We start from the raw sequence: 27,129 nt of genomic DNA, 5'->3' as shown, positions 1-27,129 counted from the left end.
CATCAAGTCCAGTCCCCTGCCTTCATGGCAGGACCAAATACTGTCTAGACCATCCCTGATAGACATTTATCTAACCTACTCTTAAATATCTCCAGAGATGGGATTCCACAGCCTCCCTGGGCAATTTATTCCAGTGTTTGACTACCTGGAAAATTAGGAACTTTTTTAGCATACCATGTATGTATTTAACACCTTTTTATACTGTTTCACGTAATAAAAATCTGGGCAATCATATACCTTCAGTTTTGTCACATTTATTCTTATAATTTCCCCTCTTTCCCAAAGAAACCAATAAGTAAGTTGATCATTTTTTAATCAGTGTTTGATATCTGGAAACAAACCAGCAACTGTATTAAATTTAATGATCTCTATAGGCAAATGAACTTATATTGCTTGGAAAAAGCTTATGTTAAATGAAGTGTTAGGTACCATACATGCAGCCAGAATATCTTATGAAAGGAAATATGATTGTTCTGATCAACAGAACATTTATGTCTCTCTTGATTACATGTCTGTAACACATTTGGATTAATTAGCAAAAGTGAGCCCACTTCTGTCACTCAAATCCAAACACTGTTGAGTGCTGTTTTAGTTTACTGCTATACAGCATTCTTAGTCATCTAAACCAGTGTTTCTCAACCTTTTTTTTATAAAGTACCCTTTTTAAAAAATAACTACCCCCAGTACCTACAGTTTTCAGACCCACACAATTTTTTTCTACCAGTGCAACATATTTGTTTAAAGAACTTGTGTGTTGGGGGGGGAGGGGGGGGAGAGGGAAGGCGTGATGAAATTGAGTGTAAAAAGTGCAAAAATAATAGTGCTGTAAAAATTAAAACAAATTCATCTTTCTCTGATTTCAGTTGTGTTGACATGCCCCTCCCTCTCAGACTTTTCTCAAGTACCCCTGAGAAGGTAAGGGGGGGAGGGATAGCTCAGTGGTTTGAGCATTGGCCTGCTAAACCCAGGGTTGTGAGTTCAATCCTTGCAGAAGCCATTTAGGGATTTGGGGCCAAAATTGGTCAGGGATGGTACTTGGTTCTGCTGTGAAGGCAGGGGGCTGGACTCAATGACACTTCAAGGTCCCTTCCAGTTCTAGGAGATAGGCAATCTCCATTAATTTATTTTAATTTTGTACCACTGGTTGAGAGACACTGATCTAAACCATATACTCAATTCCTGTCTACTAGTGCTTCCAGTTCAGGAGCCTGGTCCATGAAATCATTTCTTTCCTTACTTAAAGAAAATAAAATGTTAGGCCAAATAAAAATGGGATCAGAACCATAGAAACATGGAATCCTAGAACTGGAAGGGACCTTGAGAGGTCATCAAGTCCAGTCCCCTGCCCTCAGGGCAGGGCCAAGCACCATCTAGATATAATGTAACTGTAACTATGTAATAATGTAACTGTAACCAATTGTAACTGTAAATTAATGTACAGTCTCACCTTGAGTACTGCTTTCAGTTGTAGCCATCTGCCTGAAAAATGTGGCAGAATAAGAGTAGTCCATAGTCATTCTAGGAAAGTGATTATATAGATGCAAAGATTACATATGAAGAGACACTGAGAGAGGATGAACAAGAGGGGATATAATAGAGGTACATAAACTAATGCATTTTATAGAGGAAATTGGGGATTACTATGTAACCTTTCTGATTAATTTTCATTGTTTGTTTTTGTATGAATGCAGTAATGGTATAGCTGCTGAAGGAACTACTTTTTACACAATGCATAATTAATCCTTGTTGTTTATTTCCACAATATATTAGTGAGGTCAAAAGCTTAATAAGATTCAAAAAAGGATTAAATATATATCCACAGATAAGATTAAACTTTTATAAGGGCAAGAAACTCTGCATTCAGAGCATAAGACTATTTGAAGAAGTCAGGAATAACCTGCCTGCCATGGAAGTTTATCTGGTAATTGTCCACTATGGTATAGCCCACTGTTGCAAAGAGAGCTCTGGCCCAGTCCTGCAATTCCTCTGTTCCTGGAAAATAGGACAAAACACTAGTTCCCTCAGAAACAGTTCCCGCAAAACTCCTATTGACTTCACTGTGCCCAGGTTATCACCCCTGTGTTTTCCAGAAACTCAGGAAGTGCCACTGTCCCAAGCATGTGTCTGCTCTTTCTAGGCCACAGTTAAATCATTCACCAAGAAGCTAGGGAACTGATGTGGGGGGGGGGGGGGGGTAAAGACGAGGGGAGGAGGCATTACTCCCCAAAAATGATCACACTGAAGAACTGAGGGGTGTTTTTCCAAATACAATATAGCTAGCATGTTTTCAAAGGACACTGGTGTTTTTTCTGAGGTGCTGTTCCCTATGTTATCATTTCTTAAAATGTGAAATTAGGGTAAGGGAAAGAGTGCTCGTTTCAGCAAGGATTTCTGACACCTTTGGAAAAAAAACTGTCCCAGCTAATGAATTTTTAGATAATTTTGTAGCATTACAAATACCCTCATCTGTCATTCTAATGAATGTATTGTATGTAGTGTACTCCGGGGTGGATTTATTGCTGAAATTTGTGGGAAAGGCTCACCAATCTGACTAGGAAATTCTAGGTTTGTCCTCCGTGCCCCAGGTTACAGATTGTATCCTTTTATTTCTGGGGCTCTAGAACAGCAGCCACACTCACACTGAGGATAATTCCGAATTAAAACAGCTTTATTATGACAGGTATTAAAATGGCCAACAGAACAAGGCATACAACATGGAGTATATAAATTGAATCGCCTCTGAGGATAATATTAACCAACTTTGTTATACAAGTTGTACTTACCTAAATATACAGATCTAGTTACTTAATATAATACCATACTCACATAAGCCTCTTCCCAAAGGCTGTGTGTGGAAGGACCAGCCTCTTTCTACCTGTGGGACCTTGGTTCAAGGTGGAGTATGGGAAACTTAGAAGCAAGACTTAGACAGAATAAATGAAGAAAGGCAGAGAGATATATTGAGAGGGACTAGAGCTTGACCTCCGGTCTCAAGAGATGAGCAAGAGATGAGCTTCCTTAATTCCGTAGATTTTATCACTCTCTTGGATTAATAATGTCCGACCTCAAACTAATCGAAGTTGGACTGCTGCTCTCCAAGATTTTGTGGGTACACATAGAATCATAGAACTGGAAGAGCCCTCAGGAGGTCATCAAGTCCACCCCCTGCCCAAGGCAGGACCAGTCCCAACTAAATCAACCCAGCCAGGCCTTTGTCAAACTGAGACTTAAACACCTCCAGGGATGGAGACTCCAGTACTTCCCTAGGTAACCCATTCCAGTGCCTCACCACTCTCCTAGTGAAATAGTTTTTCCTAATATCCAACCTGGACTTCTCCCACTGCAACTTGAGACCATTGTTCCTTGTTCTGCCATCCATCACTACTGTGAACAGCTTTTCTCCATCTTCTTTGGAACTTCCCTTCAGGAAGTTGAAGGCTGCTCTCAAATCCCCCCTCGCTTTTCTCTTCTGCAGACTTAAACAGACCCAACTCCCTCAGCCTCTCCTCGTAGGTCATATGTTCCAGCCCCCTAATCATTTTGGTCGCCCTCCACTGGAACCTCTCTAATGCGTCCCCATCCTTTGTAGTGCAGGGCCCAGATCTGGACACAATACTCCAGATGTGGCTCACCAGAGCCAAATGAAGAAGAATAATCACATCTCCGGATCTACTGGCAATGCTCCTCCTAATGCAACCTAATATGCCATTAGCCTTCTTAGCTACCAGGGCAAAACTGTTGACTCATCCTGCTTCTCATCCACTGTAACCCCCATGTCCTTTTCTGCAGAGCTGCTAATTAGCCATTCAGTCCCTAGCCTGTAACAGTGCTTGGGATTGTTCTGTCCCAAGTGCAGGAGTCTACACTTGTCCTTGTTGAACATCATCACATTTTTTGTGGCCCAATCCTCCAATTTGTATAAGTCACTCTGGACAAATCCCTGCCCTCCAGCGTATCCACCTCTCCCTCTAGATCCTGAAATCTACCATCTCATGATCACTTCTTCCCAGGTTGTCACCCACCTCTACTTCCCCTATTAGTTCCTCCCTGTTTGTGAGCAGCAGTTCAAGCTGCACACGGCCCCTGGTCAGATCCTTCAGCACTTGTACCAAGAAGTTATCCCCAACATTCTCCAGAAACTTCCTGGATTGTCTGTGTCCTGCTGTATTGGTCTCCCAACAGATGTCAGGATGATTAAAGTCCCCCATGAGAACCAGGGCCTGTGATCTGGAAACTTCTCTGTTGTCTGAAGAAAGCTTATCTACCTCACCCACCTAATCTGGTGGTATATAGAAGACACCAACCACAACATCACTCCTATTGCTTCCACCTCTAAACTTAATCCATAGACACTCAACAGGCTTTTCTCCCTTTATATACTGGAGTTCCGAGCAATCATAGTGCTCTCTTACATACAATGCAACTCCTCCTCCTTTTCTCCCCTACCTGTTCTTCCTGAACAGTTTTTACCCTTCAATGACAGCGCTCCAGTCATGCAAGTCATCCCACCAAGTCTCTGTTATCCCAATCAAATCCTAGTTCTTGGACTGGGCAAGGGCCTCCAATTCTTCCTGTTTGTTACCCAGGCTTCTCCCATTGGTGTACAAACACCTTAGATAACCAGTTCATCGCCCTACCTTCTCCATTCGAATGATGGGTCCTCCGTTGTTGCTCGTTCCGCTTTGCATTTCTTCCTGGTATCTGATTCTCCACTCCCCTCAGAGTTTTGGTCACCATCCCCCAACAAACGTAGTTTAAAGCCCTCCTCACTAGGTTTGCAAGCCTGCCTGCGAAGATGCTCCTTCCTCTCTTTGCTAGGTGCATTCCATCTCTTCCTAACAATCCTTGTGACCAGAGCAGAGTCCCATGGTTGAAGAAACCAGAGCCCTGTCTATGACACCACCTACGTAACCACACATTTACTTCTTTAATTCGATGATCCCTACCCGTCCTTTCCCTTCAACAGGGAGGATGGATGAGAACACCACTTGTTTTCCGAATTCTTTGATCCTTCTTCCCAACACTGCATAATCTTCAGTAACCCGCTCAAGGTCATTCTTGGTTTCCACATGGAGAAGCAGGAAGTGGTAGCGATCCAAAGGGTTGATCAGTTTTGTAAGACTCTTGGTCACATCCTGAATTCGAGTTCCTGGTAAGCAGCACACGTCTCAAGGTTCCAGGTCTGGACAGCAGATGGATGGCTCAGTCCCTTTTAGGAGGGAATCCCCGACCATCACCACCCGCCTTCTTCTTTTGGGAATGGTGGTCGTGGACCCCCCCATCGCTAGGTCTATGCATCCATGCCTTCCAGTAGAAGTGGTTCCCATCCAGTTTCTTCCTCGCGAGGTCCCTTCCAAAGCATTCACCATTGCGGAGCCTGTGGAGAGAGCCTGGAAGTGATTACTTACCTCTGTAGGAATGGGGGATTCCTGTGCTGGCCTTACTTTCCTTCTAGAAGTTACATGCTGCCAGTTCTCTTCCTCGTCCTGTACTGCCCTCTCTGGCTCTTCCGCCTGCCTTGCTTGCAGAATTAAACACTGCCTTCTATTGAGGAAGTCTTCATCCTCTCTGATCGAGCGCAGGGTCGACACTTGGGCTTCGAGTCCTCTAATTTTTTCATCCAAAAGGGCAACCAGCTTGCACTTAGTGCAGATGAAATCCCTTCTTTCTTCCAGGAGGAAGACAAACATGACACATGCTGAGCAGGTAACAACAGCATAGTTATTGTTGTACTTAAAAGAAGTACTCGGGATCTTTTTCAGAGGGATAAGGCAACACGCCACATTTATTGAACATATATATATAGAGATTAATACTTATCATATGCATATGACACATTGTGTGTGTGCGCGTGCACACACACACACACACACACACACACACACACACACACCCCGTCTTGTTGTTACCAAAAGTTGCTCCCCCTAACTGCACTGGCCAGGTGAGTTAGATGGAGGAGGGGTGGAGCCGGGCTTCTGCCGATCCAGATTGATGCTCCCATGTTGACAAGACGAAAACCCGGGGTCCCTCTGCAAGATGCCTTCTATTTATCCCTCTCATACAGCTGATTAGTCATCAACTGACCTTTCTTAATGCTGCTTCAAAGAGAGTTATTCCACGGGCAGGCACTTGCTGCTTGACTCCCAAGGCGTCTGTATGTCCAGTCTTCTTAATGAGCTCACTTTGCAGGTATTGTCTTAAATCTGGCTCCCAGACCTTCTCCACCCTTGCAACTGCTGCTGGAGGTGCTCCCCTTTCATTCTCCAGTCACACCTCATTCATTTCAACAGGGCAATCAAGGAAAGGGGAGAGCTCAAAAGACATTTTTTTCTTACAAGATCTATGTATCTTCATACAAAGTTTTAGGAGAAATGTTACAGAGATTCTATAAGAACACCTAACGAAGATAGATCTAAAAGGACAAGATTTTAATACAAAATATAATATAATACAGGGATTTATCCACACTATCACCATCCATACCTGCTGTCCTAAAAAAGGGTTTAAAGGAAAGGCAAGAGTATCTTGCCCCCTTCAGCAGAGGCTTCTAGAGTCCAAACTTTAATGAGAAGCCAACAGTTTACAGCTGCCAGTCATAGCACACACTCTGGGGGGTGAGGAGGCCGGAAAAGAGGGGAAAAAACCATACCCCGCACACTAAGCACACAGCAAGAAAGCCCCAAACACAACACAGTACAGACAGCCACTTCCCTCAACAGTCCTGTAGTTACTTCTCCCTTACCTGGAGAACTCCCTCTCTAAACTCCTTGTTTGCAATCACCTGTTCGCAAGCTCCCTGGTCGCTGACTCACTCCTTTATAATGCCCTGGACTTCCTGATAGTCCCTCCCCCTACCAAGGCTCAGCCAATCAGCATACATGATTGGAGGGTGATATTGGGGCATCTTTGAATATGTACACATGAAATCACTTGATGCCTCATTGGAATGGTTCCCAAACTTAGAAAAAGCGGGAAGTCTTCTGGTTAGTTACCAAGAAACCTGCTCTCTTCAGTTAGTTAAGCTTTGCCATTTTTTTACTTTAGTATCACGAGATACTGAGTCATAGTTCATCTGTGTACCGAAGGCCCAACTAAAGATTTGACCACAGGGGTCTTTCATAATTCTTACAAGATATAAAAAAAAAAAGTTAGAAAATGATTTAACCCTTACTTAGCTTTAGCAATAGTGTAGTGTGATAACTTGTACAGGGTAAGTCAAGTCCTACAGACCTTGTATTACTGGCATTACTATGAAAAATATAGAGAAAGGGATAGGATAGGGTAGGAAAGCTACATTGTGGCAGGCTACAGTAGTGAGAGAGAGTATATTAAAAAGTCAATAATCTGTACTTCCAAACCAGCCAGGCATATAAAAGAATGTAAAAAGCACTAGTCTGACTAGAAGAAAAAACTCAGCTGACATGACTTCACTTCACTTGACACCTTTCCCTGTTTACACACGGTTGGAAGTGCCTGTTGTTGTTCTTCACTCCTTCCGATCCTTTTCTTTTCAAAATTCTCTTGATAATCTTTCCATTGAATCCTTTGTCTTCTACATCCTTTCCTGTTGTCCTCTTCCTTTCATGCTTTTCTTTACTTTTACTTTTCCCACACTTATCTCATATCCAGTCCATTTCAGAGATGTTCTTTTCAGCTTATCTGTCACTGGGAGTCACGAGTCTATATTTCCCCTAATTATTTCTACGTACATCTCAGTATTTTCTGTTACCATTTTCTGAGGTTTTGTTCATGAGTCTGAATCCCTACAGCAAAGTTTACAAAGGATAATCTCAACATCTAGTAGAGACTCATGAGTCTGATACTAGTCGATATTTTCATTAATGACTTAGATAATAGTCGATATTTTCATTAATGACTTAGATAATAAACTAAAGTGTGCGCTTGCAAACTTTGCAGATATCATCAAACTGGGAGGGATTGTAAAAACTTTGGCGAACAGGATTAGAATTAAAAACAAAATTGACATTGTAGAATTGATCTGAAATCAACATGATGAAATTCAGTAATGATGAGCACAAAGTATTACACTTAGGAGGGAAAAATCAAATGTACAACTTGAAAATGGGGACTAACTGGCTACATGGTGGTTGGATACCCACATGCACCAGCTCCTTCCTGTTCCCCTACCACTTAAGAAAAATGAAGGAAATTCACACCTCTGTGTTATCACTTCAGTTAGTGCGTATTTAACGAGGCTAGACATCTGTTCAGTGTCGAGGCTGTTTGTGTTCAGCAGAGTGAGAAACTTTATAATTGATGTAGTGAGACCAGTTCACTCTCTAATTCTGTGAGTGTGGAGGATCATCATCGTCTGCGCTTATGATAGCAGGTTTTAGTTTTAAACCAGATTACAAGGATCTTGAGCTCTACGTGTGTCTGTTACTAAGGTGACCTGGAACTTGTGACTAAATTCCCAGTCAGTTATTCAGTAATTTGCCATTATTGATTTATTAACATAATTTCTTGGATTATTTCTCATAAGGACCTTTAACTGCTTGATATAGTCACATAAAATATATTTGTACTGTGTGACAAGGTGCTGGCATGTTTCTCTTGCCTGCTCTAGTGTTTCTCCCTTCTTGCAATGGTGGGCCTGTGGTAATCAACCCCACTCAGGCAGTTTGTGTCTTCTCCCTTCGATGTTCCCTTGCTTTTGTCTTCAGGGTAGACCTCAGGGTAAGCCTAATGAATGCTCCTTCCTCTAGCAGGCACTCAGGCTTGACTGCTTTCCCTATGAGAAGGAGTGCAGACTCTTCTTTTGGAGAAGTGACTTCCCTACTGCTACTAGCCTGTAACAGATGGTCGGTCTCTCTCTCTCCTCAACCTTAACTCAACAGGGGAGGGTTATCAAGGTCTCAGGCAAGCCTTAATTGGATTCAGCTGATCCTAGTTGGCCTGTGGTAACACCTTCTCACCTGGTAGGTTAAAGTGCCTATCGCATTCTAGAGCTTACATCTCTCCCTTCAAGTGCCCTTTTGCAGCCTTGAGGGCTGCTGAGGGGAATGCTGTGAAGGGAGAGTTTGGGTTGAGCTGCACAGTGTCCATCTTGGTTTCTGTGATGGTATCTGTTTAGCCTTTGGTGTGGGGCAATAGGGAAGAGGCATGGAAGCCTCCTCCAGTCCACCCCTCTTGCTCTGCTGCTACCATACGTGACACTTCCTCCCCCAACCCATTCATTGCTAGAGGCCTTTCCCGCTCCTTGGCCCAGCTGCTCGCCTTAGGGTTTGGCAGCAGTAAGTTAGGTTCCTGTTCAAGTGCCCACGGCTGTGCTTTTCCCGCCTTCTCTTTCCCCTTGCTGCCTGTCTAAATTCCCAACATTTCAGCAATATAAAGTTTCAAAATCCTCCTCAGAGTACATATCATGTCTTTCTTTATTGCATTGTCAAGGACTCTGCTGTTTAACAAAAGCGCGTGAAAGTTCATAAATTGTCAAAATAACCTGTAACAAATGTTGAAAGGAAGAAGTGCAAAAGTAAGACTGGCTTAGTCCAAACAAAAAGGTCGATTTGATCTCTCTTAAGGGCTAGGCTGAGATCAAGTCTGGTAAACAAAAGAAGCGTGGAATTGGAAATCAATGGACTGAAATGGGCATGTCAGAATTAGGCCTAGCTGGCAATCAAAATAACAAGAGCATGGACTATTCCAGCCATCCACTCCCCTTTTGGGATTTTTAAAAAGAAAAAAGCAGGGGATGTGAACTAGGGATGTAAGCAAGGGGGGAACAGGGGGAGCTGGCTCAAAAGCCGATTCCCCTTCAGCACGATCTCCATGTGGAAGGGGGGTTAGGGGAAGCAGAGGCGCAGCAGGGGACCCACTGCACCAGGACTGAGCAGTCCCAGCTCGTGCCAGGTCCCAGACTGCTGCAGCTCTGCTTTTTAAACGTAGTAAGAGGCTGCAGCAGTCTGGAGACTGCTCCGTCCTGGCTCGCGCTGGGTCCCCCACTGTGGCTCCGCCTTTTAAATGTAGTAAGATCCTGGAGGCTCTTACTGCATTTAGAAAGCAGAGCCACTGGACTTCCAGAGCTGACTCGAGCCAGGACTGCTTAGTTCTGGCTCGAGCCACCCCCTGGGAGCTAACCCCCTTATTGACAAATTGAGTAATTGATTGAAATTCCATCAACTACTCGATTAGCTTAACTGCTACTCAACATCCCTAATGTGCGTGCACAGATTACTGACAGAAAACGTAAGTTTGCTGCCAACAGCTTCTTTTACTGAAAGACAGGTGACCAGGAGAAGTGAGAGCTTTACTGTCATGGCTACTACCCAGTTGTCTTCTGGACCCTCCTGGAACACTGTTGGGCCTTCCTTCCTCTCGTCCTGAGTGGTGGAGGGAAGAACCCAGATGACGTCACCATCTTCACTGTCCGTGACTAAATCCCAAACGCCCACTGGGACGTCTCCCTCCATGTGCCCTTTCCCCTCCCCACCTTGTTTCTTACCTTTCCTGACCTGTTCCTTTTCCTGTCTGATAAAATTCTGATTTAGCTGTTTGATGATTTTGTGGCAAGGCTGAGAGTCTGACACTGAAGAAAAGCAGCAAAATGAAATCTTCCGAACAGCCTGATGCTGGGACACCTGTGATAGATTTTGGAATGATTAATGAATGTGCCAGGCCTGGCCTCTCTAGCAGAGAGGTTGCAAATGAGTCAACCCCAAGATCAGAAGTTGCCTTTATAACTTTGCCAGTCTCTTCTCTTGCCTACAGGGTCCACTTGTCTTGTTTTATCTTCTAGGAAATGGGATTGGACTTGAACAGCAGCAGCTATAACAGCTTTAGCCCATCACTGCTAACTTAGTCTCCTTTCCCTGAAAAGGACAGCTATTGCCACAGGAGGGGCTGTCCAACAAGGAGAGTTTTCCTGCCCAAGCCGATCCACAGCTCTGGGGAAAAGGATGAAAGACTGTTGTAAAATGAAAGCCTGACTTAATAGTGTAAACTGCAAATGCGTTAACTGCTTTTGCTCATTCCGTGGCTTTGTCTACATTGCCAACTGAATGAGAAAACTTTGGCACTTAACCCCATCCTCCCCCGCCGCCAGCACAAAAGGTTTGTCGCATCAAGTGGCAGTGTGAACAGCTGGTTGGCAGGAGCACTCTCCAGCCAACCCAGACCCTGCTCGTAAGGGGTGTGCCAACAAACCGTGTTCATGCCACCAGACTTAGCGGCACAGGCGTGTCAACATGGCTGTCACTACAACCTGCATAGTGTGGACAAAGCCTGTTCCATTAATAAACAATTCACAAGGGTTTGTACCCGAGTTTTCCCTTGGCACTATGGAGGCTGCGGCTTCTGTATACCAAACCATGAACTTTGTTTGACAATTTAATGGTGGTCTTGTTCAGGGTCATGTTAACACCTTGTCTTGGGCCCATGTGGTCTATTAAAATTAATACAATCATCCCGTCAGGTGTTACTTGAATATTAGCTGATCTTTTCAACTGTGGATTGGGCAAAGAATTCTTGAGAGACCTGATCTTAATCAAGTCTGATGGGTAACAGTGTTAGTCCTAAACTTTAAAAAAAAACAAAAAAACAAAAACAAAAAAAACTTAAAAACGAGTGGTCCTGCAGCACCTTAGAGACTAACAAAAAATGTAGATAGTATCATGAGTTTTCGTGGGCACAACAAAAAAGAGAGGGGAGGGAGGAGAAGAAAAAACTTGTCAAAGTTTCTGTGCTCATTTAGCTAATTAGTTTAGGGGTTTTTCCCCCTTCTTCCCTCCTCTCTTTTTCAGCTTGGTATTTGACCCTCTGTGCCTCTTGCTCCATATTTGTCATCTGAAGAAGTGGGTTGCGCCCACAAAAGCTCATGGTACTCTACATTTTTTTAGTCTAAGTACTGTAGGACCACTTGTCTTTAAGTTTGTTGATCTTACCAAGATCAATCTAAATAGTTTGAACTGATAGGGGTAACAGCCCTGATAAATAGGCGAGGAGTCCTGTGGCACCTTATAGACTAACCGAAGTGTTGGAGCATAAGCTTTCGTGGACAAAGACCCACTTCGTCAGATGCATGTAGTGGAAATATCCAGAGGCCAGTATAAATATGCAGGCCAGAATCAGGCTAGAGATGACGAGATGGATCCAATCAGGAAGGATGAGGCCCACTTCTAATAGCTGATCTGGAGGTGTGAATACCAAAAGAGGAGAAGCTGCTTTTGTAGTTAGCTAGCCATTCACAGTTATTTCCACTACATGCATCTGACGAAGTGGGTCTCTGCCCACGAAAGCTTATGCTCCACCACTTTGGTTAGTCTATAAGGTGCCACAGGACTCATTGCCGCTTTTGCAGATTCAGACTAACATGGCTACCTCTCTGATACTTGAGCCCTGATAAATGCACATATCACTGTCATGCAGTAAAATGGCATGTTAAAGTAGCTGTATTCATGTGTTTCCCCTAACATCAAATAATAGCTGCCTCAGTTAAGAGAGAGAATCCAATAGAAAATTGCTACCCAGAAAGAGAAATACATTGAAAAATGCAGTCATATAAAGGGATTCTGTATCAAGGTCTTCCTGTCTCATTCCCTGCTCACTTCACACTTGCATTCAACATTAAAGATTCTGAATACTTTACTAGAGCTGCAATGGTAGAGACAAGGTTCCTGCAGAACCCTTCCCTCAACCTCACAAGGATCTTATAGTCTGCAGGAGCCCCCTTGACTCTTCACTCTCTAGCTGCAGTAGCAATAGACACACTGTGTGGGAAACAAATCCTTATTTAGCTACTCGCTATCTGGGCTTGGCAAACTGCTGTGCACATTCATTAGTCAGGTTTCTCAGCTCTGTGACCTAAATCCTTTTCCCAGAAAAAATAAAGGAATTTCTCAAAGGCTCATTTCTATTCAAAAATTTCATCCTTCAACTCTGTTGTTTTGATTGCAGAGTGGAGTAAATAAAATACTTGCTGAGATTATTTTTAGATCATGGAAAAATATTTTTATCATTTCCATTTTGCTTAGTCTCCAGCTATTTTTGCTCAGATTTCAAGAAAAAAATCCCTTACTAGTCCAGAAAGGGAGAATTTCAACCTGAGAGGTGAAAGTTTTAGAAAGTTATGAGCTTCTGAAGAGACCAGGAGTGGGAATGGTTTTGTAATCTTAACGGTGGCTGTCATAGTTGTGACCATGTCTGTGCCACTGAGCAACCACATCTGGCTTTTGAGATCCCCACAATCAACTTGCTTCATTGCCAGTCTTGTGACTCAGATGGATTTAGTGTCAGATTCTTATCACTCCTAGAGTTGGATGAAAGCGGAGATGAATGCCACTGTCAGCAGCAGCATCAACACATAGGTAGCATTGTCATCTGTTTCCCTGGTCCTTTAAGCAAATGACCATCTGTAGGTTTTGGTCATAATCAGTAAAGGGGGCAGGTGGCAGGATGATGGCAAGGTAGGCAAAAATGAAACAAGAAATAAACTTAACATTGTAAATACCGTGACGTGTGACCATTGAGCTCTTTGGGTTTTGGTCTGGAACACAGACATTCAGCACACTAAGCTGAACGTAACTGTAAACAAGACCTTCACAACTTAGCCTGGGGTGGGCAGGAGGCGGCTAGCGGGCCAGATTCAGTCCTCCAAGCCACCAAATCTGGCCTGCAGCCATCTCGCCAGCACCCGTACTACAGAATAGCTGCAGCCTCTTTAAACAGCTGGCTGCTAATAGCTATTCAGTATGGTCAAGGAGGAGAAAGCTTCATGCTGTCCTCACCAGTTTCTGGACAATAGTAGCTGAGAAATTTTTCCAAAGGCAGGGGCAGCAAATGAAGCCTCTTCACTCCCATCTCAACCTCCCTCCTCCCCTTCCCACCTCTGCTGGAGCAGAGCCCGCCCAGCACATAGGCAAGTTTGTGCAGAGCTGCTAGCTGGGAGCTGTATAGGTAAGCACCTCCTAGACTAGAACCTGCCACTGCCATCCCACCCTCTTCCTCCTCCTCCCCCAACTACCTGTCCCAGGTTACCACCCAAACCCCCTGTATTCCCTCTTCCTACTTTCTTCGGGTCACAGCTCCCTCCCTGATCCTGCACCCCATTTCCCTGCCTCATGTCACCACCCAAACCCTCTACAACCCCTTATCCCAGGTCACAACTTCCTCCCAGACCCTGCACCCCCTCCTACATGCCTCCCCCAGGCCAGAATTCTCTCCTGCACCCATAACCCCTCCTGGACTCTGCATCCCAAGGCCCTGTATCTTTTTGGGTGTCTGGCTGATGAGTCTTGCCCACATGCTCAGGGTTTAGCTGATTGCCATATTTGGGGTCGGGAAGGAATTTTCCTCCAGGGTAGATTGGCAGAGGCCCTGGAGGTTTTTCGCCTTCCTCTGTAGCATGGGGTACAGATCACAGCTGGAGGATTCTCTGCATCTTGGGGTCTTCAAAGTATTTGAAGGCTTCAATATCTGAGATATAGGGGAAAGGATTATTCAAGGAGGGGTGGGTGAGATTTTGTGGCCTGCACTGTGCAGGGGGTCAGATTAGATGATCATAATGGTCCCTTCTGACCTTAAAGTCTATGAGTCCCTCTCAGACCCCACATACCCTCCTGCATCCCAGTCTCCTCTATCCTAAGCTGCCTTCTACACCTCACCCCACATTCCAAACCCCTCTCCACAGAAGTGCAGCCTTTGACCACTTACCAAAATCTTGGAGTGCCTCCCCCCATTAAAAATTATTGCCCACCCCTGACTTAGCCCCTTGCATATCTGTTTGGTTTAGACTTTCCAACACTAGTTTAAAAGCCTCGTTTAATTTTTATGTTGAATTCTCTTACACTGTGTTATAACAACTCTGCTGTAAGATTGTTTGCATACATTTTTGGCTTCGTCAAATTTGACATAATTGTCGATCATCTAATTTGTGGCTTGTTGCAGAGGACACTTTCAGTGACTTTGTGAATTATGGTGCAAATCTGATCTTGCTGTGTAGTAAATTACATTACTTTTCTGCCTGTTGTTATATACTAGTATTCTCTTATTTCCACTGAGATTTTTCAGATCACTCTGAAACGGATAGAAATGCAGGGCTGATGATATAGTTCATCTACTTGGGGAAAGCTGAATTGTCTTTGCTTTTAGTAAGTTCATTAAAATACTTTGCAAAAACATGGTAGAAAAGGCTTCATTTGTCAGGGGTGAATGGAAAGTTGAAACTACGTTGTAACTTATTTGAAAAATACTCCAAGTTATCAATTCAAATTCTGACACTAACCTTAATTCTGTTTCTATATATAGCCTTTTGTTCTCAGCTTACTCGTGGGAAATAAACATCAGTTGCCACACAAGAAAGAAATCTCCCTATTGCATATATAAAATATAAGAACTGGTATTGAATCATATGCTACAGCTAGCATTCGCTCTTCTAGATTACTCTGTATCCAGAATTTAGTTTCATCTTGTAAAGATGGATGGGTTGTCATGAAGTCTAATCCGAATGAATAGAACACATGGAATACTATTTTATCACTTGCCTTTATTTGGATTTCTGGCCAAGATCAGTATCATCCCATCCTCATCTGTTTTAGATGCTGGGGTATGAGCCCCAGCTCATGTGGGGTGGGGAACAAAGGGTAGGATTATTTCTCTGTAACATTTGTAGAAGATAAGATGATCTCATACTTGAAGCAAGGGTTGCTGGTCAGTAGTCAATGGGTGGGCTGGGTTTCCAAACTCGTTTGTAATTTCCTTAGGGTTTGTGGCCTGTATTGTAAAATTTAGATTTGGGTAGGGGTTGGAGAAGAAACAAATAAAATGTCCTGATTTATGAGCATTTGGAGGTTTTAAACTTTAATGGTCTATTAGTATATTAAAGGGAAGAAATCTCCTCCTAAATGAACTTTTTTGTAGGCATTTTGTTAGGCCCTTTAAACAATTTTGAAGATTACAGAGCAGTCCATTTTTGTTAGTGTTTCACCTATATCTGTCCGTTTATCTACAAAGTGGTATAGTTGAAAGCCAGTAGAATGCAAAACCTAAGTTATGTCATAGGGCTGCATCCAGAGATTGTTTTTGTAAGACCAGGAATTAAATGCACAAAAATACAGAATTGCAAAGTCAAGGCATATGAAGAAATTCAAAAGCTACAACAGCCATGTTGCCCATATGTGCCAGGACAGCAGTATTTTAAGTGTAGTATTTTCAAAGGGACCGAAGGGCATTATGTGTTCCATTCCTATTGCAATTCAGTGAGATTTAGGCTTTTTTGGAAATCCAAGCTAAGTGACTGTGAAGTTAATGTATACCTTTATTATCATTTGTGTGGTGAACACTGATAATGTTGCTGTGGGGGGCACACTTGTACATTTCCTGACTTTTGAGTTGAAATTCTCATTCTATAGTAGTTTGCGTTTAATGGGCTTCACATAGAATGTAGGATCTGGGAAGGGAAGAGCATTCCAGGAGTTCGTCTCCTTCCCCAGAGCATACATTATGTTTTATGAAAATAATGAGTCCCATGGCACCTTAAAGACTTACAGATTTACTTGAGCATAATCTCTTGTGGCAAAGACTCACTTTGTCAGATGCATGGAAATTTCAGGGCTTGTGCTCAGCCCTGGGGTGCATGACACTCAGAATAAAGGCTGAGAGTAAGTGGAGCCACGAGCATCACTTGCTGAGTTCCTTACATGGAACCAGTGGCTACATGCTATAATCTGGCCCAAAGCATATGTAACCTGATGTCCAAGATGGGGCTGGGCTGGGCTCAACCAGTTTTTCTAGGGTACCCTTTGCTTCCTAGGGACAGAGAGAGGGAGCAACAAGGGGAACTGAGTGCATTTCCTTGGCATATGTCATCCTCTTCACATAAAGACGTTCACAATCTGGTCCTCAGCATTTATTTCCCCCATGAAAACATTTTTAATCTGATGTCCCATGCAGAAAGTGTTGTACAGTAATTCCTCATTTAACACGTGCCTGCTTAACACGTTTTTGCAATAGCACGATTTTTTTTGGGAACGTTTTTTGAATTACACAACCGTCTCCAGAATAACATGACTTTCCCAGCCAGCCTTTGCTGGAGGCTATGCGGGGCTTCCCCTGCCTCCCTGTAAAGCGGCATAGGGTTCGCCGCTCGCCGCGCCATTCCCCAGCGACCTCCCCTCGCTAGATGCAGTGCGGGTCCCAGCAGTCCTGTCACAGGGGCATACTCTCAACCCAGTTCCCCTCTCCTTCTCTTCCCCAGAGCCAAACACCTCTCCTCCCTGCTGTAACCCAGTCCCCTTTTTCCCTCAACCTTATGTCCTTGTCCCAACAGACACCACTGCTTGAAATGCAACCCCCACCTTTTCCATTATTTTCAATGGGAAAATTGACCCCGCATTACATGTTTTCACTTAACATGATCATTTTCTGAAACGTATCGGTAGTGTTAAATGAGGAATTACTGTATTTGTTCAAATATGCACATTTATTTTCTTGTTTTCATCTATTTCTGCTCTTGCTAGAGAGACACGCAGTGAAACTTTGGTCAGGCTTAGAAGTCAGATTGCTGGTCTCGCCTTCAGAATTGTGGTAGTTTGGCATAATTTTGATTTTTCCATTCTCTTTTCATCTCTCTAGGACTTCCAAGGTTCACCAGCCAGCCAGAATCAACGTCTGTCTATAGAGGAAACAGCGTAATTCTGAACTGTGAGGTCAATGCTGATCTAGTACCATTTGTGAGGTGGGAGCAGGATCGTCAGCCGCTCTTTATGGATGACCGTTCATTCACACTGCCAACGGGAGCCCTAATCATTAGCAATGTTACGGATGGGGATGAAGGACTCTATCGCTGTGTCATGGAAAGTGGTGGGTCTCCCAAATACAGTGATGAAGCAGAGCTTAAAGTTCTTCCAGGTACTCATCTCTTTGTAAACCCTTAATCTGTCCATTTGCATGCTTGTGTCTTGCCTCCTTCAGTGATCAAATGAAAGGAAAACCTACTAGGAGCACTTCTAGGAGAGAGGGAAAAGAAATGTGGCAAGCAGCAGTCTGCTGCCAAATGACAGCTGGCCCTTTAAGTGCCATAGAAGTAATCACAGCGATAAAGCAGTTGAGAAGTGTGCTGGAAAAGCGTCCCTGTGAAAAGTTCTCTGTGGTTGAGCGTTTGGTATGTAAGGAGGCAATTGTAAAGGAAAGGGTGGTTACTCCTTTGAGGCAAGTTGTATAGATAGACATCTTCATGTTTTCCAGAATGGAGCCCCGTGATTTTCAAACGGGACTGGTCTAGGCCTCAGGTTTAGGGTTCCCACCTTGAGGCATTTCTAGAAAGACCTAGTTTTTAGAAAGCACCGAGCACTCAGCTGCTGAAAATAAGGCCCATTTAAGATGTTGCCAACTTAGCACCAAAACTCACTAGTCCCTTCCGGAAAATCTTGGTCGCATTTATCTTTTTTCAGGGACAACCTTTCTGTAATAAATCTAAGGTGCAGCTACTACTTGCAGTTTAGTATAGTTGGTGTACTACAGGGCGACTCACCAGCAGAATGGCTACATATTATATCAAGGACATGGCTATGAAAACGGATCAGAAGTAAGACATTGATTTGGATGGCAACTCCAATCCATAGCTCTTCTGACCAGTATGAGAGCTTGCCTAATAGGAATTTTCCCATTGATTGTGCAGAAGCTTTGATTCTCTTAACTTTTCTGATGGTTTAGAGTTCTGATTCCATTGCCACTACTTGAATAACTCAGCTGATTGGGAGCTTTCAGTTTAAACTGCCATGAAAAAGTGGGAACCCAGCATCGAAAGCAGCTGTCATTCACATCGTTTCCATGTTTTCCATGTGTGACGGTGTGTCGGGGAGCCCCTGACCCTGCGCCCCCATCCACAGTCAGTAGAGCAGAAGGTTTTATTGGTTCTCAGGGACACAGTGCAGCATAGGATCGATGTTAGCATAAGCTCCAAGAGCAGACAGCCTTATTCCTCTCGGGGATGGGGCGCCCAGACCTCCTTAACCCCCTTCCTGCTCTCAGTCTCCCCTCCTCGTCCTAGCCCAGCTGGCAGCCATGCCTCTTGCTTTGTTCAGATTCCTCCGCCTAGGCCAGGTGTCAGGCCGGCTGGGTCATTGCCTAGGTGCCTCCCCTCAGGGACCCATCCCCCGCTGGGCACTGCACACACGCACACGCACACACAGAGTCTCTGCAGACCAGCATAGGGCAGTAGGGATCACACACTGCACAACACAGCAACCAGTGAATGCAAAGCCAGAGTGGATCTAGGGTCACAAGAGTGGACAGTGTCCCCACTACGTCATACCACGGCAGTTTAACTTGACTGAAAGTACTCTTCAGGTTGCCTTTTGCACTGACTTGTAGTCATTTTTTCTGTGCTAGGGATAGAGTTTGAGTCTCTTTATAGGTTTCAAACCATTACACTGGCTGCAGTTTGCTTTTAAAATATTTTCTGTGTATTTGCAGGGCTCTAAAGATGTCTAACTTGGTGGTTACATAGGGATTTTTTTGAATTTCTGTCATGCTAGCTAGCCCTCCTCCTTGTAGGTATCTTGTGCAATACTATAATAGACATTAGGGACTCCACTTACTGACTTCTTTCCTTGTTTGGGGAAATGAGGAAGTGTTGACAATGAGTATAGGGCAGGAAATTCAATCTTCTCTAGAATGTTGCGTTTGTCTCTTTAAATGGAAATTCAATTGTCCCTTCGAATGTTCTGTGTTTCTATGTCTTGGCAAGACAGGTAAGTGATTGCGCAATTTGAGATTGATGTGAATGAAAGACCTGTCTCTAATGCTCTGTACTCCATTCTATCCCTCACTGCAAATCCGTGCCTCTGATCTGAACAGTACCCCTACAGTGTATTGGATTTTCAGAGAACATTGACACGTATATTTCTCAGTGCTGATATGGGACAAAACTTGAAGCCCGTTCAGCTTGGTTAGTGTACATGGGATGCTTGCAGGTGCTTGCTGCCCCCTCCCTCCAAGGGGTGCTCAGAGACGTTTGCCAGCAGCCTCGAGCTTCCAGGAGTGGTGAGGCTGGGGCCGTGGCAGGCAGGCAGACTGCCTTGAGCATCCTGCTGGACCAGGGGACATTTCCCCACAGCCTCAGGCCGGAGGAGAACGTTCAGCAGGCTGATCTGTCCACCAGCCCTATTTTGCCTACGGCTATATTAGAAGCTTGTGCCAATATGAGAAGCTCATAGGCGGTGTCTAATTGCTGTCCCTTCAACTTTGGGTCGTCACTGCTGCTCATGCTTGGGGTCGCCACAGTGGCCACTTCAAGTGTCCTATTTACGGGTTCCAAGGCGGCCTGGGGGGGATTGCCGGCTTTGGGGGAGGAGACTTGATGCAGGGCGGCAGCAGAGGTAGCTCCCTCCCACTAACCACAGTGGTAGGATCTGGAGCGGCCCGACAGTCTGCTCCGCTCCGCTCCTCCCACTCCCAGCTCGCTGCACTTGACTTTGCAGAGTTCTCCAGCTCCCTCTGCCAGCAGGCTGGGAGAGGGCAGAGCAGAGCAGGCTGCTTCAGCTCCCACCACCATGTTGAGTGTTGGTCGGAGGGCCGATCCCTGCTACTGTGCCATGCCAGGCCCGTAGTGTCCCAGGGAAGGGGCTAGGCAGGGTAGAGCAGGGGCAGGGCTTGGGGATGGAGTGGGGCAGGAAGAGGGAGGGCAGCGCCTGCAGCAGGGGTTCCTCTGGGCCTCACAGCCCCCTAGGAATGGCCCTGGTAATGAGCAATGGCCTTGGTACATTTTTTAAAAGCTTGAAAGCCAGCTCCTGGCGTGCGCCAGCGCCTGCCTGCAGTCCCACTCCTCCGGAGCGGGGTGGGAGCCTTTGTGTAACTGTGAACGTTAACCAATAAGCCCAGGCTTATCTACCACCTAATCCCATCTTTTCAACCAGAAACCAGACTCCGCCTCCTGTGCATGTCTGCCCATCCCCCAATTTCCTCCACATTTCCCCTGAGCTGCAAAGGATCAGCCATCCCAGTCGACAGACACATTGCCTCAGAATGTGGTATTTTGATGGCATCTTCTCTAGAAGGGGCGTGTTCATCAGAAGTGCAGTGGGAAAGCGTCCATTGAATGTTCCTGCCAGGTTACGTGGAACTGCTTCATCTCCTGAGCCCAACAGAAGGGGCAAGTTCCCTCCTTTTAGCCTCCATTCTGTCCTTGAAGGTATTGGATTTCTCCCTCAACCTTCTTAAGGTAAACCCAGCAGCAGTTAGCACCATCCACCGTCCCAAAAAAGGACATTCTGACTTTACATATCTGCTGATTGCTAGGCTTTGAAAGGCGTCATCAGACCTTCCCATATGATCCATCTCTCCAGTTGAACCTTGAACTAGTTCTCTTGGCACTAATGGAACTGCCATGTGAGCTACTATCTTCTTGGGTTGTCGCTCCTTTCCAAGAAAGTCCCCTGCCTTGTTTGTCATTTAAATGAAAATGGCAAGTGAACTTTGGAGCCATGATTACGTACCCTCCTTTCACCACTTGGTATAAAGATAATCTCACAGCACCTGCATCTGAGTTACTTCAAAAGGTCATTTTCCAGATTCCTCTCAAACTGTCTGTTCCCTTCCCTGCTTTCTTTCAAAAGCATCACCGCTTGAAAGAGAAATAACTCCACTCCCTTTGATGTCCATCAGCTCTTCGCCTTCTACTTGCAGAGGATAAGACTGATCAGGAAATTTCTTAGACTCTTTTGTTGCAAGAGCTGAAGGAGATAAAGGTCAAACAGTCTCCACTTAGATACTCTTCATGTGGCTTTCTGTGCATCAAACTCTGCGGTCAGTTCTTGGAATTGCTTCCACCTTGTGGGATGTGGGCCCAATCCACAAGAGCACAGTCTTTGACCATGGCTTCCTTTCATGACCTGCCCCTCTGGGACATACGTTGAACAGCCATGTGGAGTTCAGTATATATCTTTGCTATGCATTATATCTTGGTGCAGGAATTGGCAGCAGATGCCTCCATTGGTGCAGCTCTACTTTACTCAGCCATTCCATTTTCATCCTTGTACGTCCTCTGACTTAGTTATTGCTCATTAATCACCATCCCTTGAAAAAGAAGAGGAGGTTACTTACCTGTAAAGAGAGGTTCTTTGAGATGTGTGGTCCATATGTGTTCCACAATTCACCCTCCTTCCCCACTGCTGTGGATCTGTTGGTTTTGCAGCTTAGAAACTAGATACAGTTGGTCTGCCATGCCTTTATTGTCTCGGGTGAAACCATGAGGTGAGTGAGCCAAGGGCATATGCGCAAATTGGAAGATACTACCACTTTCAAAATCTGCAGCTCCAGGTGTATGGTGTGCATGCATAAATCCTTCCTGTGGTACAGGTAGGGATCACCCATGTAGAAGAACCCCAGCTACTGGTAAGTAACCTCCTCTTACTGAGTGGCAGTTTCCAAGTAGCTGTAGCTAGTTGCTCAGCTGGATTCCTGGAAAATTTGGAGCAGGTTACTCCAATCAGAGCAATCAGAGCTCCAACAGCAGAGCAGTCAACTGGCATGTTGGAGCAGGAAGTCAGATGCAGCCAGTTAATTCTAGATTAGCCCTTTGCAGAAACTTAAGTTATAGCTAAGACAAGTTAGTGTCTGTAGAGATGCCTTCTTGGCACTGTAGTTTTGCGTTTATTGAAGCTTCACCAAAAAGTGGTAGAGAAGCAAATAGCTGCTTCATTGTTTTGAGCCCCGTGTTTTCTACTGAAGAGGAACAAAATGCTGATGTTATTAGCTTGATGATCTTATTGTCTGTATTTGGTGTTTGAGAACGTAATTGTCATTTTCTTTACAAAATATTTGCAGATCCAGTCGTTCCATTAAGCCTGGTGTTTCTGAGGCAGCCTTCTCCACTTACCAAAGTTACTGGGCAAAGCGCAGTTTTTCCATGTGTCGCTGCAGGAGTCCCAACTCCAGTTGTCAGGTGGACAAGAAATGAAGAAGAATTTACCATAGAAGGGTGAGTAATGGCTACGAAACAGAAATTGACTTTCTGCTCACCTAAAATAAGTAATGTATGAATTATTTAGGCCAAGTCAGATGTATGGGTTTAGGCTAAAGTCCTCTCAGCTTTGTTTAATTTTAAAGTGACAGCAGGCTCTGCTCTTGTAATCTGGAGTCTTCTGGCTGAGGGTTGTGACCAGATTTGTACCATGGAGGGGGGGGGGGGGCGCGCAGACTGACTCAGTCAGTGAAGAGACTGGCAAAACAGAGGGTCTTTTCAATGGATCTAATCTCAGTGGAATGCCACGTGACTGCATTTTTTCCTATTTGATATTTAAAAACAGGAAATTGCAGAAAATAAAACTGTTAAAAGAACATTAAGGATCCAGAGTCAGACATTCCAAAAGTAAGGTAAAGACAGAATTAAGGTTGCCTTTGCAACCTAATTGGGCTCCCTTCTGCATATGCATTATTACAGTCTTTAGTTATCTGATCAAATGGTACTTTTTCCACAGGGCCCTTGCCTCATTCAATGCACAGGGAGGACAGTACTCAATTAGTGAGCAGCCACTGAGTATATGTTTGTCCTTGTTTTTCACTGTATGGTCCTTATGCCTATTTACTTGATGCTATTCAAACCCTGCTTTGAAGACATTTATTAATTGCCTCATGGGCTTTTCTGTTATGCTTGTCTCTAGAGTATCTGAGCGGTGCACAAATATTAATTTATTGTCACAATTCATTTCTGAGATGTGGTAATAATATCCCCATTTTACAGATGAGAAACTGAGGGCACAGGGTATTACACATCTTTTTCTAGACGTAAAAGCCAGTTATTGAGGATGTAAGTGGGCATGTGGGTCTTTTCAGGCCAGCCTCCAAGGGTACGTTTACACTGCAGTAAAACACACGCAGCTGGCACGTGTCAGCTGTCTCGGGTGCACAAGACTTGAGCTCTGGGACAATATAATTGCAGTACAGACCTCCATGCTTGGGCTAGAGCCTGGGCTCTCGGGTCTTGTGGGATGAAGGTACCATAAACCAAGCTCCACCCTGAGTCCAGAGGTCTACACTGTCATTTTGTAACCCTACAACCCAAGCTCTTTAAGCCCAAGTCAGTTGACATGGATCAGCTGCAGATGTTTATTGCAATGTAGAAATACCCCCAGTAGCCTGAGAGCTCCAAATGCCTCCCTGCAGTTTAATCTAATCATTACTATACGAGTGGACATCTAGTCTTGGAGAAAGATAGTTAAGAGGAATATTTCTTTTTCCTTTACAGCTCAAAATAAAGAGGGAATAACTAAGCCTTTTTCCCTACATACTATACTACTAAGTCTATGGTCACTAGGAGGGGAGGGAGGTATTTTGTTGTTGCTGGCTAGAGAAGAGTGTTTGTTAACATAAAGATTATTTTCAGGGGCAATATAGAGGAAATTTGAGTTAACTCATTCTGCAGAAAATAAGTTCTTGATTTGTTTTTAATAGAGCACAGTTCTCCTTCAAGTGATGGTCCCTATGTGTCTTCCAGTGTGAGTACATGTATGCTTCATATGCATGAGACCGGAAGATTTTAACTAGCATTGTCTGTTGGTTTGCACCAACAAACTGAGTTGACAAACTTCTACAAGAACTCATATTCACCTGAGACGGAGTTCATGCAATGAGATCTCGTAGCGTAGCTTCCGCTGGGCCCTAAAGTTTGGACAAGCAGTTTACGAAACTTGGGGGAAAAAAATTCCTTTCCTTCATCTGTGCTTAGTATGTTTAGGTCACGTACAGTGTGACTATGGTATATTATATAAACAGGGAGCTAGGTTCCTCTGTCTTTGTGCAGAAGTATCAGATGCTGGAATTAGTGTATCCATCACAAGATCACCTTCTCACCAGCACACCACTTAGGAGTTATGAACACCTTGGTGCCAGTCTCTGCAGGCACTTCCACAAGAACCATGAATGAGAGCAGCCCAATCCTGAACACATATACCACAGCTAAACAGCCCCTGTGACTGAGTTGCTTACCCTGAGTCAGCAACCATGGGCAAGCCATTGGTGTCTAATTACTGTGTAGATATAACCTAAGCCTATTCCATTATCCACGCCCCTCCCTGTCTGCTTCAGATTTTTTCTGAAGATGATTTTCAATAAAGAAGGCACAGGATGACAGTTAGCTCACTGTGATCTCAGTCAGGAACATGAGGCACAGGGTGCTGGTGCAGACCAACAAGTATTGCTAGTAAAAACGTTTGTGGTCTCCAACAAAACGTAGGGATCACGCATCTTGGAGAACTCTAGTTACAGGTAGGTTAAATAACATTCCTGTAGCATTTAATGGACAGATAATTTGTTCAGCAGAACCCTAAAAGCTTTCTAGCTCCCTCTGCTTCACCATCCATTCTAGTATAGTTTGAGCAGATTTAGTGAAATAGCTGTAGAATTAAAAATAGGCGGCATTCTCTAACTTGCAGTAAATACTGCTGTGTGATCAAATGGCTACCATATTGAAACCATGTTACCATGGATGATTTACTGTGCTAGTTAGTATCTTGTTTTCCCTTGATGTAAATTTTTAATATAAATTATTTTATCTCACTTCAAATAATTAATTTATTCTGCACAACTACATACCCCTGCTTATTCCATTATGCAAAACCTAGTAGGGAAAACCTTTTTCTCTTTCTAGTTTTTTTTGTAACCCGTGTTTCCCAGCCAAGTTGTAAAACAAAAAATCCCAGTATTTATGTATAAGACACTTAAACGCTCTTTCTGTTTTTCTTTCCTGTTTCATTCCAGCACACAATCAAGCATGTTAGAGTAGCAATTGCAATTCAAAATCCAACATTTTTGAAAGAATGTTTGTTCTTTGTATAAATCAGGGTGAATTGATTTAAATTGAAGTGATTGAATTCATTTATTTTTTAATTATGATTTTAATCTGCTATAAGGACATCTTGACTTAAATCATCAATTTTAATCTTCTTTTGCAATTGTATTTTTAAATTATTTTCCCTGAAGAAAGATTTAAACATGTGATTTGCAGTTAAATATAACCGTTACACTATATTTAACTGCATTTAGCACTTGTTTTTGCTATTCAGGATGATACATGGCATCTATACACTTACTGAAGCAATTATATAACTTAACACATTTATTAAGATTCTTAGTATGTTTTTATTTTAAGAAATGCATCATTGATCATTTTCTATTTACTAATTGATGGATAATTTTATATTTGATTTGTGTTAAGCTACATTTGGATGGAAATTTGAATTAAAATACACAAAATCAGAATTTTAAAATGGTTTTACATTAGTTAAATAAAAATGTGCTGGATATATAAAAACAAAATAAGATTATCAAAATATGTTTTGTATTTAGAACTCTTTGTTTATTAAAGAAAGTATGTTCTGTTGTTAATATGTTCAACTGATTGTTTCTGGACACCAGTCCTTCAAGATTTTAGAAGCAGTAGCTCTTATCCTCAAACTTAATTTTTATTCATCGATTGGTAAAGGAAAACAAGGCTTTCTTTTTTTCAACTCCTTGTTGGTATAAACTCTGAATGAACTAGTCAGTGAACTGAACTAAATGAATAAGCTAAAATGAAGTAAATATTCTCTATATCTGCAGACTGTCAAACGCTGCTATAGTGTTTCAGTGAACTCTGGTTCCAGGTGTTCAGCTAGTGACTTAGCCAATGTAAAACCACAGAACTGGTGAAGTACATGTACTGCTTGAATATTTTTAATTTAAATTACTGTAATTATACTAAGTATAGACCTTAAGATAGGGTATTATCTTCAAATTTAAACTTAAAATATGTTTATTTTAAAGAAAAATGTATTTAAAGGTCAAAAAATCCAGTTTAAATAAAGTCTAATTGTAAAAAAAAAATCTGTTGTTTACTCTGCTACTGAGTCAATCAGAGCTATTGGTAAATTCTAAAATAGCTTGCTTTTGGTAACTAATATGCTTCTGCCTGATGCTCATGCTCAAAAACATAAACTTGCTAATTAAAGTCTGGACAGATTTTTTTTATGTATATTGAAACCTCTTTAAAGAAAGTTCAAGTTAATGTTTAAAAAAATTGAGCAGACTGGACATGAAAGATTTGGGTGAGGAGACTTCTGTAACGTGTATGAAACGTGTGTGGTTGGTTTGCTTTCCAGTAGAAGACCTGGTAGTTTCAAGAATGAAAAACAATAAAGT

The 27,129-nt window shown here is 43.4% G+C and overlaps 1 protein-coding gene across 6 annotated transcripts in view; it reads left to right on the top strand.

The window, feature by feature from the left end:
• NEO1 (neogenin 1) overlaps nucleotides 1-27,129 on the top strand; it is a 304,535-nt gene that overhangs the window by 114,800 nt on the left and 162,606 nt on the right. For all 6 annotated transcript variants that reach the window (XM_075897565.2, XM_075897563.2, XM_075897560.2 and 3 more), the window contains exons 3-4: nucleotides 17,587-17,862; nucleotides 22,780-22,933. In XM_075897565.2, coding sequence (XP_075753680.1) covers nucleotides 17,587-17,862; nucleotides 22,780-22,933 — 430 coding nt within the window. The remainder of the gene's footprint in view (nucleotides 1-17,586; nucleotides 17,863-22,779; nucleotides 22,934-27,129) is intronic.

This window comes from Pelodiscus sinensis, chromosome 14 (assembly GCF_052426305.1).
Source record: "Pelodiscus sinensis isolate ZL-2025 chromosome 14, ASM5242630v1, whole genome shotgun sequence".
Taxonomy (NCBI): Eukaryota; Metazoa; Chordata; order Testudines; family Trionychidae; genus Pelodiscus; species Pelodiscus sinensis.
This window is presented reverse-complemented; position numbering and strand designations above follow the sequence as displayed.